Source organism: Lutjanus erythropterus, chromosome 13 (genome assembly GCF_056507025.1).
Source record: "Lutjanus erythropterus isolate fLutEry1 chromosome 13, fLutEry1.hap2, whole genome shotgun sequence".
NCBI classification, from domain to species: domain Eukaryota; kingdom Metazoa; phylum Chordata; class Actinopteri; order Lutjaniformes; family Lutjanidae; genus Lutjanus; species Lutjanus erythropterus.
Window position 1 is genome coordinate 12,867,039 of NC_139329.1, and position 15,894 is coordinate 12,882,932.

General features: G+C 42.3%; 1 protein-coding gene across 3 annotated transcripts in view; it reads left to right on the forward strand.

Moving 5' to 3' along the window:
• The first annotated feature begins 2,701 nt into the window (after positions 1-2,701).
• The window catches only part of mtss1la (MTSS I-BAR domain containing 2a), a 37,730-nt gene continuing 24,537 nt past the window's right edge, over positions 2,702-15,894 (forward strand). For all 3 annotated transcript variants that reach the window (XM_084733873.1, XM_084733874.1, XM_084733875.1), the window contains exons 1-3: positions 2,702-3,183; positions 8,208-8,269; positions 8,382-8,455. In XM_084733873.1, coding sequence (XP_084589999.1) covers positions 3,115-3,183; positions 8,208-8,269; positions 8,382-8,455 — 205 coding nt within the window. In that variant the 5' untranslated portion in view covers positions 2,702-3,114. The remainder of the gene's footprint in view (positions 3,184-8,207; positions 8,270-8,381; positions 8,456-15,894) is intronic.

Genomic DNA, 15,894 nt, shown 5'->3' on the forward strand with positions numbered 1-15,894 from the left:
TGCCTAAAACCCATCCTGGCTGAATTAAGGAAACTCTTGCTGCAGACACACATGCATCAGTGGTATGGCAGAGAACAAAATAGACCCCTTTTTCCAGGGGGGGTTAATGGTGGTGGTGAGGAATGTCAGCATCTGTGTTGGGGATATTTTCTGTTTTATAGCTGTTTTCTCAGAGATGCCAGTGAGAGCTGTGGTGAGAGCACAGGGACTGGGCTCCGGTCCCGGCCTCTCTACCTCATGTCTGTCCACGTGGGCAGGAAGGGAAGCTACCAAACCAGACATAGTTCTTAATCGAGTCACCGCAACTTAATAAAAAGTATGATTTTGTTTACTTTGCGTTGTACTCAGTTGCTTTTTGTTCCTACAGAACTCGTGTTTACAAGTCTGCTCTTGTTTATGAATCCTGCTGTCATGACAGGATGCTGGTATCTGCTAGCTCTATAAATACCCACAGCAGAAGTCATGTTTTTCCTCTGTATAAGAAGTATGGAGGATATTATTACATGGCACAACACTGATCATGTAATTGCTTTGTAAGCAAACTTTACTGACATGGCTTGAGGGGAGTGAAAGCAGAGGAAATGATGTGGTAAAAGAGGCACGATTGATAAAAATAATCTGGTGTGTCTGCTCACGTGGGCTGCAGTTTCACTGAGCCGTATTTCGCACAGAGCTCTGCCTGCCTGGTGGAGTGGATGCACTGAGAAAAAAAAGCCAGTGTGACAGAGGAAGGTGTGTGTGGTAGATGTGCAGGGTTATAAACTGACAGGGTGTTTATCAAGAATAATGTGGGGTGACCCCAGTCCCCTATAGCTACTCCATAACAGACCAGTGATGATGTGGGCAAAGTACATTACACTCTGGAGGCCTCTAACTCTCCCTGTCAGGCTGAATGTAACAGACTATAGCAAACTTCTAAAAACTCAACACCTAAAATTAATCTACTGCCTTATTCTACAATAACAAGCTACAGCTATAACATTTCTGCATTAAAATGTCTAAAAATGCTAAACATATGTTATATATTTTGTTGAGTTGTGTACTTAAAATATCCTTTTTTTTTTTTTTGCTGCTAGCTAGTTGCTATAACTTCTGGGAAAACATGGGATACAATGGATACGCCGGAGAGTGAAGAAAGAAGTTTGCAAATGTGACTAAACCTAACGAAAGTAAAATTTTAACATATTACCTTTTCAGAAACTCCCATGATCCCACACTACTTCACAATGTCATCAAACTAACTTTTGTTATTTCTTTAATGTAAGAGAGACCCTTAGCAGCAGAACTTACAGCCTACATAGCATACATTTGTAACCCTCTTTTATTCATTGTTACCGATCTCCAGTTCTTTCTTTCTCTTCTAGACTTCCTACAGCCACAGAAAACATAATATAGTTTTGCACATATCCCCCTACAAAAAATAAAAATAAAATAAATAAATAAATTTCATATTTCTTTCCATCTGTTTCCAGTCTTTGGGCTAAATTTGCTAACCATATTAAATAAATGGCTGTAGTTTCCCATGGAAGAAGAGAATTCTGGGTACTTGTGTAACATTCCCTAAAAGTTCTCTAAAGGTGGCAAATGTCCCAAACCTTTACAGAACAATGAGGATGTTCCTAAAATGCCCTGTTTTGGTTATGAAAGTGCTTTAGTTTAAAGTTCCCTTTATGGCTTTAGGGAGACGTTCCTGTTTGATTATTTTACGTTCCAATGGCCACATTACAAACACAACATCTGGGACATGAACATCCCCATGGTCATGTGAGTTTCATTGAGAACTTAACCAGAACATTTCCATATGGATCTGGATTGATGGTATTTCAAGTAATTTTAGGTCCTCTAAATGTTCTACACAGGTTTCTGTTATGTAAAGGTTCTGGGAACATAATAGAAAGCCCTAAATAGGACAAACAGAACACCATGGGCTGGGCTGCTAAAGGTTCCTGTTATGTCACTACAAGTTCTGCAAACATTATGGGAATGTAGTTCAGAGACCTAGAGGGAACATCCTTTAATGATTTTCCTTGACATTCCCAGGAAGTCCTGAAAACTCAGTATTTTCACAGGAACATTCTGTGAACATTAGATGGCAACATCCTCAACACCAGAACATTCTGGGAATGTGTATTTTCTATCTGGGATCATATTTACTGTACATGAGGCTGGTATCAAGCTTCTCATCTAATTCTGGGCAAGAGACGGAATAAGAATATCCCAAAATGTTGACCTATTCCTTTAAGTCACAAAAGATTGTTTTCAATTGAATTAATATTGTCTGTCTTTTGTCATGTTGATTGAAGAGATAAAGTGATGCAAAGTGACGTGCTGATGGTCCACATGCAACTGTTTCCTGAAAACTACTAAGACCAAATGATCATTAACAGACGCGTGCGTGAATACACATCAGAACCGGAGGAAATCCTCCTTTACATCTCAGTCAATTGTTCAATGGAGAGGCAGGCTTCACTTTTGTTTGCATGGGGGGTGGAAGGAGGGGGTGTTCCTCCTTAACCCCTCCTCCTCAGCCACTATACGCGAAGAAAAAAAAAACTTGACCAGCCCCCTTTCCATTCCCATGGATCGTATTACGGGAGCCTCCATCTGCTCCGCCGCTAACAACGGAGCGCGTCCCCGCGTACCAGACCTGCGACCGATCCCGTCTCCCGTGGTGCCCCCTCCTCCTCCTCCTCCTCCTCCTCCCCACAATTGTGTTCTCTCCGTTATTTGTGCTAACGCGGCGAACATGAGGAGCCACGGCTCATGTGCCCTCCACGTTTCCCGGCTGTAGCTCAGCTCACCCGGCCAAAGCGCGTCCCTGCTCGGCTCCATCCCTCCCGTGCGTCCCGGCGGCGGAGCGAGGCGAGCAGAGCAGCAGCCCCCCGGTGCCATCGAGCAGGCAGCACATTTCTTTTTGTCTGTGCGCTCCGCTCAGCTCCGCAGGCTGCTGGCTGTGTGCATCCCCTCTCTGCTTGGCTTTAAGAGAAGGACAGGGAAGGGCGGATGAATAAAAACACACATCTCCATGTCTGATGTGTGAAAACGCTTCAGCAATCGGATATTTCATCTGATTTTTCTCTTTCTGCGAGCTTTTTTTGTTTGTCTTCTGACACCATGGAGTCGGTGGAGAAGGAGTGTGGAGCGCTGGGTGGATTATTCCAGGCCATCGTGAACGACATGAAGGTAACACACATGTAAATGAAAGTAGGCAAGGATCATATCTGACCTTTTGTGGTTGCACGGTGGCTGATCAGACGCATATTTTTACTGCCTTTGTCTGTTTCACCACCGGGTCCTCCCCCATTGGAAACACCGCTGCAGGACAAACTGAGACATGAAACATGTTTCTCTTTGTGCTATTTGCATAATGTGCAGCAGGTCTGTCAGCCACCGGGTACATTTAACAATAACCCACTTCAGCCAGTGTGTCAATCTGTGTGTCATTTAAGTGCTTGCATGGGTGTGATAGTGGAGGAAAATGTTTATTTTGTGGAAAGAACTACTTGGTGGTGCCTTGAAGTGTTTCAGGGGTCAAAAACAAATCAACCATCATGATCAGAAGTAGTTCAATCCACTAAGCATCTCCAAATAGTAAAAGCCAAGCAAAAGAATGGAAAAGAGCTATCAAGATTGGAAGATCATTTTAATTTTGTGTAGTTATCACAGTGCAAATGTTCCAGGGTGCCATTTGACCTCAAACAACTGTTCCTCCATCCCAGCCTCCAAGGTTTTTCCAGATCAAATCTTTGTAGACCTGCAATAATTAATGTCTGAATAGCAATAGCCAGGAAAATGAAGGGTAAAAGACTGGAAGATAACTTTAATTTTATGCAGTTATCACAGTACCATGTTCTGAGGTGCCTTTTGACCCCAAATGTCCTGCTGCGTCCTAGCCTCCATGTTTTTCTACATCAAATGTTAGAAGAACAGCAGCAGTGTGATGATTAATCGAGTAGTTGTCAGCTATTAAATTAATTGCCAACTGTTTTGCTAATTGTTTTTTAGGAAAAGAGTCAAAATTCTTTGATTCTAGCTCTTTAAATATGTCAATGTTGTGATTTCTTCACTCCTTCACGCTCTGAAAGAAAACAGTTGGCATGAAAGGTTATTGATTGTGCTTCCTGATGTTTGGCCTTGTGGCAGCAAATCTTTACCTCTGCTATATGTCATTCAATACACATTTGATCCAGGCCTCACTTTAGAAACTGAATTGACTCTCGTTGCATCTTATTAGTATAAAACATGACTTCTCCACCTCTCAGTGTTGTTTATGGGGGCAGTAAAAGAACTAACTATTATTTTCAATGTCAATTAATCTGTTGCTCATTTTCTCAATTATTCTATTGGTTGTTTAGTCCATAAAATGAGAGAAAATTGTGAAAGGTTAGCCTAAGGCAACATCCTCAAACATCTTAATTCGTCTACCACCCATAAATATTCAGTTTAATGTCACAGAGGAGTAAAGAAACAAGGAAATATTCACTTTTGAGTAGCTGAAATAAGAGATTAACATACTAAGCACAGTTTAAAATTATTTTTGAAGCAGAAATTAGATGTCTCTTTTTATCTATTAAAACACATGCAAGTGTCTCTGTGTGTGTGTGTGTGTGTGTGTGTTGGGGGAGGGGTCAAGTCAAGGAAGTTGAAGCAGGCCAGGGTGGTCTGTTGTTGTTGAGGACAACAGATGGAAAGTGTGAACGTATTCATCAGGCCTGGCGGTGGCAGCTCCCACTCTTCTCATTGTGGAGGACGCTCACACTAGAGAGTGTTAATAAAACGGTGAACAAGGCGAGCATCAGGCGCCACTTTCCCCCTAACAGATTTCTTATTGATCACCGGCTCACGGGGCCTCTGGACGGACTATTTATGGGCCCTCATTCTGTTTGTCAGGCTCCAATGAAATCAGCTTCCAGCTATTGGCAGCACTAGTTTGGTTTCATATATTTCCCTTTTGTGTGCCAGGGCCAGAGAGAGACAGGGGGCTCTCAGAAAGAGGCAGTCTGTGTATTGATAAGCAGCGCAGATGAATGAGACTGAAGCCCTTAGTCAGCACAGTGTCCATGTCCACTGTCTGAGATCTGACCTCATTCCTGCCGCCTGGCTGGGCCACGCAAGCCTGTCAGACCAGCTTTACCCCCGCTGGGAGCAACGCCGCAGCAGCAGCACGGCTTTCCTGTGCTGATCTCGCTGATTGTGAACAATGTTACAGTATGGTGCACAATTACTTCCATGATACCCGTACAGTGCACTGAGTAAACTTAAAAAGCCTCTTCTTGGCTGCGTGGACAAAATGCTGATACAAGCAAGCACCTGTTGTTATATGAGTGGTTCTCAAACCTTTTCATATCAGGCATCCCATAATAGATGCACATTAGACCATAGACCCTCAGTTTGAGAAGATTTTGTCTTTATTTAGGTTTGAAGATAATAAAGTCTGATATTGATTTAACTGTCACTCATTTTCATGATTAATTGATTAGTTTTTTTTGGCCCATTGAATCTATGATGTCATACACAAATGTCTTGTTTTGTCCACAACCCAAGAAAATCAGTTTACTCTCATAGCAGACTAAAGAAGCTGGAAATATTAGCATTTGAGAAGCTGAAAGGAAAAAATTTGTACATTTTTTTCTGAAAACAAAACAAACAACAAGCAATCGATTATCAAAATAGTTGGTGATTAAAATAATAGGTGACAACTAATCAATTAATCAACAAATCATTCCAGCTCTACTTCACAGTCAATCAATGATCAAACCAGTATCACTATAAATTCCAATCAATCAAAACAACCATCTCAATTTCTGTTCCAACATCCAACAAATGTGATAAAAGTTAATATTCTGTTCCTCCTTTTGCTGGGGACCGTCTACAACCCATCCATTATAAATAAAAAAAACACAAACGAAAATATTTATAAATAAACATGAATTAAGAAGATGGATCAAATATTATGGATGCACAGTATTATCAGCAGAACAAAGAGTTTTCTCACATTTCCCAGTGAATGTGTCCATTTCAAAATTCATTGTATTTTATTTTGAAAGCCATGTACTTAATTTTTAAAGTTCTGATCGGTACATATCAGACAACACATATGCTGAAACCAATATAGAACAATATAGCTGTGATAAGGTCGATAATATCGGCCGACCAATCTATCGGTCTGGTTCTAGAAATGATTCAGCTGGATTAGATCAGCAATCAAGAATTAGGTCAGCAATGGATGTGATTTAAAGCCTCCATGGCTGCGCGTGGGAAAGCAACCACCTTTTTAAATATGTCCTTGAGCGGTGCTGCCTACTGGCTCCAAGTATGGTAGTTCAGACCTCACCCTCCTGTGAATGAGGAGGCGTGGGAGGAAGAGCCTCTGTGTCTTCTTCCTTCCCTCTGTTTGTGTCCCCCGCTCACCTCCCTGGGAGCTGCTGGGTGTGGATGAAGAGAGAAATGTGCGTTCTCCCCCCTCCCTCCCCCTCTCTGCTCTGCATGTAGCCCTTCTTCCCCTGCTTCTTCTTCACCCTCCTCCCTCAGCTGTCTTGGCAGCGCATCCCTCCCTCCTGCCCCCTGGGAATCACAGGCCACACAAGCTAATTAGACACCTGTTGGAGTCAAGTGCAGACAGCGAGCGAGGCGGGGAGATTCATGGCAAACGGTTCTGTTAGGGATGATGATCAGTTTCGGAGGCTGAAAAGCTCCAAGTGAAATGCTGTCATTGGCAGGATGGAGGTTATAGCAGAAATGATGGAGAGCAGAGTGAGTATATATAGTAAGGATGTGTGGCCTCTTCTGGCGCCTCTCCATCAAAGAGGCACACGGGTGATGCCCTTCCTCCCTTTTCTCCCGGGCTCAAGCTCTTGCTCTAATGGGATCTCGCCTTGAATGTGTTTTATGTTTGACTTCTACTCTTATAGCTCAAGGCAGCATGTGATGATCCCAGGCTAAATCTAATCTAGATTTTTCAAAGAGCCCAAAACTACCTGCCTCGTGCACATAAACACTCGTCATATGAGAGCTCATGCAGATCATGCAGGCACAACTGGCACAACAGAATGAAAGAAGAGGGCTGACTGAGGAAGATAATCGCACAAGGGTGCACTGAGAAATCACACAGACCTTTTTAAAGACAAGTCGGTGCATGGAGCACATCCACCCACCTGTTTCTAACCCTGGGGGAAAACCAAGCTGTCTCTGAGAAATTGCATCTTTATGTCAACTCAGTATCTTATCAGTGTAGATTAAAGCTATAATACGTAACATTTCCACATTAAAATGTTTAAAGATGCATGTATATACATACATTTTATTGAGTTGTGTAGCCCAAATGTTTTTAACAATGATCAAATTCAGAGAAATCCATAATTAATTCAAAGTAACAGTACGTTTCCTACTAGCTGCTAATTGCTATAACTTTAGTGGAAACATCAGAGACGTTGGATACGTCAAAGAGAGAATAAGGAACTTGGCAAACAGGACAAAACATGACATGAATAAAACTTTAATACATTTACTCGTCCTTGAACATGATTTCTGCCCAAGTCATGTCACGTAGACTTTCATCAGCTATGGTGGTTGCAAAACAATAAAGACAGCAACTCCCAAAGTCCCACGCTGCTTTACAACATCATCAAACAAGGCCTTTCGTTACTGTTTTGATGTGAGAGATGCCCCTAGTTGCAGAATTCACTAGAGCTGCAATGATTAATTAATCCGATTAACTGATTATTAAGTGAATTGCCAACTATTTTGATAATCAACCGGTTTGAATAATTTTTTAAAGGGAAAAAATGTCCAAATTTTCTGATTTCAGCTTCTTAAACGTGACTGTTTTCTGGTATCTTTACTCCTTTACGATAGTAAACTGCATATCTTTGGGTTGTGGACAAAACAAGACATTGGCTTTGGGAAGCAGTGACCGACATTTTTCACCATTTTCAGACATTTTATGGACTAAACAACTAATTGATTCATCAAGAAAATAATCAACAGATTAATTGACATTGTAAATATTCATTAGTTGTGGCCATAGAACTTATACATTGTGCATTTAAGGAAGAAATACAGCACATAAAGCCGACTGAAATGTAATGAAATTGTATCAGGTTCTGTCCTGTTGCAGAGAACGTTATGTCTCCTTCAGTAAGCTTATGCACTTAAATGTCCTTGGTGAGGTATTTATTTGTCTCTTTTCTTTTCCCATCTCTTGTCAGAGCTCTTACCCTGTGTGGGAAGACTTCAGTGCCAAGGCCACAAAACTGCACTCTCAACTCAGGTAAGAAGTACTTCCAGGGAACGGTAGCTAAACCATGACTGGGGGAAAAAAAGTGTTGTGCAACTTTTACAGACTGTCATAATGCAGTGAACATGTACCGATATATTTACAGGACCACAATGCTGGCTGCAGTGGCCTTTTTAGATGCCTTTCAGAAGGTGGCGGACATGGCTACCAACTCCAGAGGTAAGGAGGAGTTGTTGATTTTTTTTTTTACTTAATTCAACCTGTCACATTACAGAGTTCAGACTTTGAAGGAACTGGTGGGGAAAAAGCAAAAAAATAACATTTACCACCTTTTCTAAAGAAATCGATTTGTTGTCTCCATGGATTGTTGCACAACGATTATTTGTTGCTGTAAAAGTTCAGTTACTTTAAAGTGATGTTAGTGTTGTTTGACATTACGGTTAAGCTACAATAACATTATGTTTTGTCTTGTGCAGTTTATTGATCATAGGACGCTTGGGATCACAGCGTCCATTGAAAGACAAGTAATTGTGATTCTTCCAAAAACACCTTTTTCTTTTGGATTTTAAAGGACTAGTGTGGATTATTTATGAGGTACTTATTGAGTGTGCATGGCCCCAGTTTGGAGAAGGAGAGAGGGACACAAGCACAGAAGCTAAGCAATGAACAGTCACTGTCATGCCAAATGTTATTTTAACTGTACACCATATTTAGATTTTTTTTTACTGTGTACTGCAGGAGTTTCTGGTCTACTGCCTCCTCTATCTGTTAGATTGCTTGTGTTATCGTGTGACATCTCTGAATTCAAACTGTCCCTTTAAACACAGAAGTCACACAAGATCACAAACAAACTAACAGACTGAGGCATCAGTTGACCAGCAACTCACATGCAATGTGTGTGAGAACTGATTTTGCCTATGGAGAGTGACATTTGGCTTACATAACAATATATTCCCATCAGAAACAGGCTTTCCTTTTTTTAGGTGGACTATTTTTTGCTAACCACATCCACAGAAGTTCATTGCTTACCTTCTGTACTGGTGCCCCTCTCTGCTTCTCCCAGCTGACACACTGACTATAGATTAGTACCTCATACAACCCTCTTCACATAATCCAAACTATACCTTCAAACATGGGATTGTGCACGTCACACGTCTTGTAAAACTACTACCAAATTTCACCCCACACTGTGCCCCCATGCCCCACCCCACCCCACCCCAAGTCACAATTCAGCCTCAAGATAGCCAAAGGGGGAGGCGGCTCAGAGAAGTGAAAATCTGGGCTTATTGTTTCTTGGGTCTTAATGAGGTCTGCTGATCTGTTTTGTCACCCTGCTAGTGGCAGCAGACAAACTGGCCAGAGAGGCAGCTGATTAACACAGATTTCTTTGGAGCTGATCGTTGAGAGCAGTATGTAGGTCAAAAAACCCTGCATAACCCTGACCAGCGTGCAAAGGCTCTCGATACACACACACACACACACACACACACACACACACACACACACACACACACACACACACACATATTCAAAGAGTGACAGCTGGTAGCCGGCCACCTGACCTCGCAGGTCACATGCCAACATGCCTCTAAACAGTTTGTACTAGTGCAGCCCCTCACTTGACCACTTACTGCTGGAGAAAATGGCATTTGTTCACACATTCTCACCAGTTTTACTCCTGCAGCCTGTCCAGTAACAGTAGAGTTTATTGCCATGACAATACATCAAGTTAACTTAAATGATTCCTGATGTGAGTTCTGCAGGATGAAGAGAGGTAGACTGGGGTCAACCTGCTAGCTGCTGGCAGCTGGCAGCCAGATTCAATAAAAAATGGGTATATAGAGCAGGGCAGGGCAGGACTTCAAAGTAAAAGTGTGTCTACAGTAAAAGAAGTGAAAACAGCAGAATGATAGATGGACCAGAAAGAGGAGTGCGTATTAAGTTTTACAGCTATAGATGCATAAAATCCCCGTAAGTGTGTCACTCGTACGCCCACTCACTCTTCTGCTCCTCTCCCAGGGACATTAACTTTAGGATTAATGTCATCCATCTCAAGCCACGGACTGCGTGAGGGATGCAGGGAACTCTGTGCTGAGACTAATGAAACATGGTTTGGATTAGTGCTGATGAACATTTGATGGTTTTAACATCTCAACATTATCTGTTGTATATGATTGTAAATCAGAAATTGTCATGTTTTTAGTCCAGACTGATATCTCTACTGCTATCTGATGGATTGCCATCAAACATGGTACAGATATCTGTGTATAAATTCTCATAACTTTGGTGATACCCCAACTTTTCACATAGTGCCATCTTCAGGTCAAAATTTTTAGTTTGTTCAGTACTTTGGCTTTGCTTGCGCTGCTAGCTTCAGAGCCTCACAGCTGCTAGTGTGGCTGTAGACTCAGTCTTGTCATGCTTATGCTTGACAGAGATCATGTCATGGTTCGTGTGACTGACTAATGGGGCCGAAGATTGTCCGCTGCTAATGTTGCATACTACTGGACCAATCATCCTCAAGTTTTTTGTGCACATTAATGACTGTATGCTCAAGGACCTCTTGTGGTTTCAGTGATTCAAACTTTTTAAAAAGTCCTGATAAACCTATATGGAACATGTACGACTGTTGACTCATCACTCCTGAAATTGTTGTCAGACCCTAATAATAACAATCTGAGCCTGTCAGTGGCAAAAACAAGCACTTTCAGTTTATGTACATTGATGGTGTGCAATTGCCCATAGGGATTACATTGCAGCCTATTTCATGGCTGATGGCTACAGTAGTCTGGCTCAATTCTGGACCAATTTCAAATATTGTTGTCCCCATTTGTCCCTTAGACACAAAAACGTGAAAATAGAGACCAGGTTGAAAAATGTTAATTTGACATAAATTTAATCCTTAAAATTTGGATTCAACAGTTATTTTAAGGAATCTAGTAGATGTTGTGCAATTTTAATGCGCTATTAACCAGAACAGCACTTCAGTCCCGCTTCTCTTGTGGGAGCTGTGTTAGTCTTTGCGGGCTCTGAACCCCAGCAATTAATTTGGCAGCAGGAGGAATGTCGATATTTACTGGAGCTGGACTTGACTGGGATAACCTTTAAACCCCAGGCTGCAGGCTTCATGGACAGCAGCTAAGGCAAAATTTCCCTTCTGGCAGCTGCAGTGTTTAAAGTTATAATCTTAAAATATATCAGCATCCAGATGTTCTACCCCTTTCCGCTTTTGCACGGACTAACTTAAGAACTGTTCAGGAAATGGTGGCACATAAATAGAATTTCGTAAGTCTCCATTTCTGTCCTCCTCCATGTGCGTGTGGCTCTGTCTGCCTGCAGCGATCATGTTTGTCTCGGCGACTGCACCGCCTTATAGGGCTGATTGCACCGCAGGAGACGGGCCCTAAGCTATGAACTGTTGGCCATCATTGCTGTCACCCCGATTCCCCTCTCGTGTCGGAGGACGAGCTGCAGCTGCTGGCACAGCTGGAGGTTTCATCACACTCGTCTTCTGCTTCCTTTAATCTACCTTTGACACACTCACCCCACCACCCCTTAAACTCTCACACACACCACTCTCCAGACTGAGCATGTTTCCCTGCCAAGGAAAGCAACATTTTTCCCCTCATCCAGAGCTTCTTGATTGGTCTGGAGAGAGGACGGTGAACGAAAGAGGATTTTATGATTTCCTGTCCTGCCTTTTTTTTGTTGTCTTTTTACTAGGAGGGCAGCTTTTCATATATACCCGTAACAGCTGTATTATAGTTCCATTTCCACCTCATACAGCCTCCTCTGTGTCAAACTGCCTCGGTCTGCATTCATGTTTTGCCCATGTTGTCCGTCTTTAGAGTTTATGGTCACGGTCATGGCGTCAGCGTCTGTGTTTTGTGGAGCAGCTGGAGGAGTCGTCTGCCAGGCGTTTTGGCACAGCGTCTGACAGTGCTGTTTCTCTAAGCTGCAGCGATGGATCTACGTCCGAAGGCACGTCTGTCTTACCGAACTGGCAGCTCACATCTGGGTTCAATAAAGGTCCCCCAACCACAAAGTCTATATTGGATGAATGTATGTGGAGAATTTTAGCCTTTTAAAGATAAATGTTTCATGTTTCAACACCCATCTTTCCTCGGAGTTTGAACTCTTGCAGCTCTCTGGAGTGTTTTATTGTCAGATCGGTCAGTCTAATGGCTTTTGGTGTGTTGTCTAGACCATTTTTGTCAGTCATATTAAATTGTTGTGTGATGTTATTTAAAGAGGAGTGGACTTATCTGGAGAATAGTGGGCCCTGTGTTTGGTGTTGTGTTGTTGCTAGGCTGGATGACATGTGTTTCAGTGGAAGGTTGACTTCATTTCTTCCATTTTTGGACATGGTTGAATTAGATGGAGGTCAAAGAGGCAGTAGTCCAGAGCTAATGGTCCATCAGGGTATGAGATACAAGCTCCATATTTTTCGGAGAGTGAGGTGAGTCCGGTTGGGGGTGGGTTATGGCCAGGGTGGGGGTTGTGATTGCAGTGGGATTTCCACAGCTCTGGGTATCCAGGCTAGGCAGAGGCGTTTAGCTAATCCTCTTAGCCCCACTCTGTAACACACAGACACAGCGTGCCTTCCCTTCCCTTCCTGATCAGCCACCCTCGGCTTTAAAAATTCACACTCTGGGATCACCGGCCAGACTGCGACGCACTGATGAAACATCCCTCTCTTTACATCTGTGGGCCAGAGCCTGTAGAGCACAGACACCATTATACACACACAGACATTGTATTTCAGTGGGTCATGGCAGGCTCTGTCGGTCTGTCTTTCTCTTACTTCATGGAGCCCATAGTGGAGGAATGAAGCTATGCTAGTAGATCAGTGTCTCAGTGAAGCAGTAATCTGCTTGGCCCCTGTGCTTCTCTGGGTTGGCAGATGGGACGGATATCCTTACCCGCCATCTGGACAGCCTGGCATGGTCGAGATGTGGCCGTGGCCTAGTGCAGAGCAAGATCAGGGGATTACTGTCCTCCGCACTATCCCAGCAGCGTGGCTATTTTTACGGACATGTCAAATAATGAGAGTGCAGCCATGTGACCAGCACTGACATCAATCAAGCTCGACATTTCATGTTCAGGCCTCATGAGCCTGAATTGTACTTAGTGTGGACAATGACTGGAAGGTTGGATCTGCATCTTATGAGGGTTTGACTGCATAAAATAAGGTTATAGATTTTGAGTGTTTTAGATTGGACATGCATGTACATGCAGTCATTTAAAAGGGATAGTTAGGATTATTTGATGCGGGGTTGTCTGAGGTATAGTAAATGTATTAGCTACATGGTGGTCGGCACATCTGCGGTTTTAAGAACCAGATAGGAGCACCAGCATGGAACCTAAGCAATAAACTGCTGTGGACTGGGTCAGCTACAAAATGTATTTTAGTCACTTGAAAAAGATCACTATAAGTGTATGCTATATTTGGAACAGTTTAAATGTTTTTCTTTTCTGACCAGAAACCACCGTTATATAAGCCAAATACAGCTCTGTTCAAACCAACCAAACTCCATTAAAATCAGTAATTTTACCTCACACAACATGGGAGTTGTTGGTCTACCATTTCCGTGATCTGTTAGTTTGTTATTGTGTGACTTCTGTGACTGTGAACTATCCCTTAAAAACACCAAAGTCACATGATAACACAAGAACTAGCAGATTGAAGTAGCAGTAGACCAACAACTCCTGTATCCTAGGAGGCAAAATTGATCATTTCACCTATGGAGTTTGTTTGGAGGGAGCGATATTTGGCATATCTCATAGTGATTTCCACACAGAAAAGACTTCAAATTAAAGTGGTTAAAGTATTCTAACAATAGTTCATTCTTTAAAAAAGGTCCACCTTAAAAAAAAAAAAATCAAGATCAGTTTAAGAGTCTAAAATACTTTTTTGGCTGACCTCATCCACATCAGTACATAGCTTAGCTATCATACTGGTGCCCTTCTCTGGTTTTCCTAAGGTTATGCTGAGGGTATGCTGACCACCACCTCATACAACCACACTATCCCTTTAATGAATGCACTGGCTGATGCATTATGGTCCCCTGTGCCATTGTGCTGATTGTATGCAAGGCTCTTCAGGTATGTCATGACCCTCAGCCATAAAGCCACAGAAGTTTTGACGAGGGCCTCTCATTTCTTTTTCAGCTGCCTACCTCTTCTGTCAGAACAGCTCCCTGCACAGTTCTCCATGTCTCTCTCCCGAAAGAGTTTATGAGCTTCAACCTCAAAACTCAAAGTGGTCACTCCGCAAATGAATGTTTTCCAGCTTTTATAACGATTACATGCAGAAACCAAGGGCAGAAGTGGCTGGAACAATGATGTTAGGAACAGACGATGGAGGGAGGGAATAATAATGTGAGAGAAAACAAACCTTTTGGCTGTGCGTAACTTTCATTCTGAGGCTGAATACCAAGCTAAGAAGACAAACATGAGACTTGAGGGGAACACTGTGTTCAGCTATATCCTGAACACGAACTCTGTGGAAGGGAGCTGGAGAGGGGAGGGAAAATACACAGGAGAGAGCGTGATAGAGGAATGTAAAGAAGGTCATTAGAAGAGGAAATGAAAGGTTGGTACAGATATTTGTGTACCCCTCATTGTTGATCTGCTGACTTTTCATCAGGTCAGAATGTTAAAGACTACCTGTAGTCTGACTTACCTGATGTAGGCTGCTGGTATAAGCCTGCCATTGGTCATCCATTTCAGGCAACATCAGCTATTTGCATTTTCAACAGTCCCTGTCACTCCAAGGTAGCAACCTAAATGCTGAAAATGGCAAGTTAGTACCCGGTTGCTAATGGTATGGACGTAAATAAACTAGCAGTTGTTACATTTTCTTGTGTGGGCATTTAGCCGTCACCACCTAAAAAAGTTCCTCTCCCCCAACACTGTTTTGCAGGCACACTGCAAGCCCCCATGAAGTAATTACAACTCATGTTATGCATTCCAGACCATCATTTCATCATTTTGTCTCACTTTAAATTAGCAGAGGGCTAAACCAAAACTTAGCCACCTGGCTTTAGGAAGTCTTTGCTGCACTAGGTCTCCAACACTGTACCAGATCTCTGTAATACATCCATTGGACACTGTCACTGCCTCCTGGGCTTTGCACCAGTCATGACAACTGTGATTGGTTTAAAAAAAGTATCAAAATGATGATGCCAATCCTTTTTCCAGTGCTGAGACATCACTGTGGAGATTCTTCTGGCAGCCTGCAAAACTAATTGTATTCCCATCAGCTCAGCTATACGTTGTCTTTAGTGCTAATTAGCATGCTAATATACTAAAATAAGATGGTAAACATGAATATGAACATTATAACTATTAATCATAAAGATATTACCATTGTCATTATGAGCATATTAGCATGCTTATGTTAGCATTTAGGTTGAAGTATCACTGTCCTTAAGTACAGCCTCACAAAGCAGCATGACTGTAGACTCATCTCATTTTGACATAGAGACAACTGAAGGTATTTTGGTCAGAATTAATCGGCACGAATAAAGGAAAAAAAAGGATTCAGTTTGAAAATAGACGTCGTGGTTTAAAATTAAGATGGAAGCCTGTGGCAGATTGGTACTTTACTTTTGGTAGTGTCTATTAATTTTACAGGTATAAGGCTTGAGTGAAAT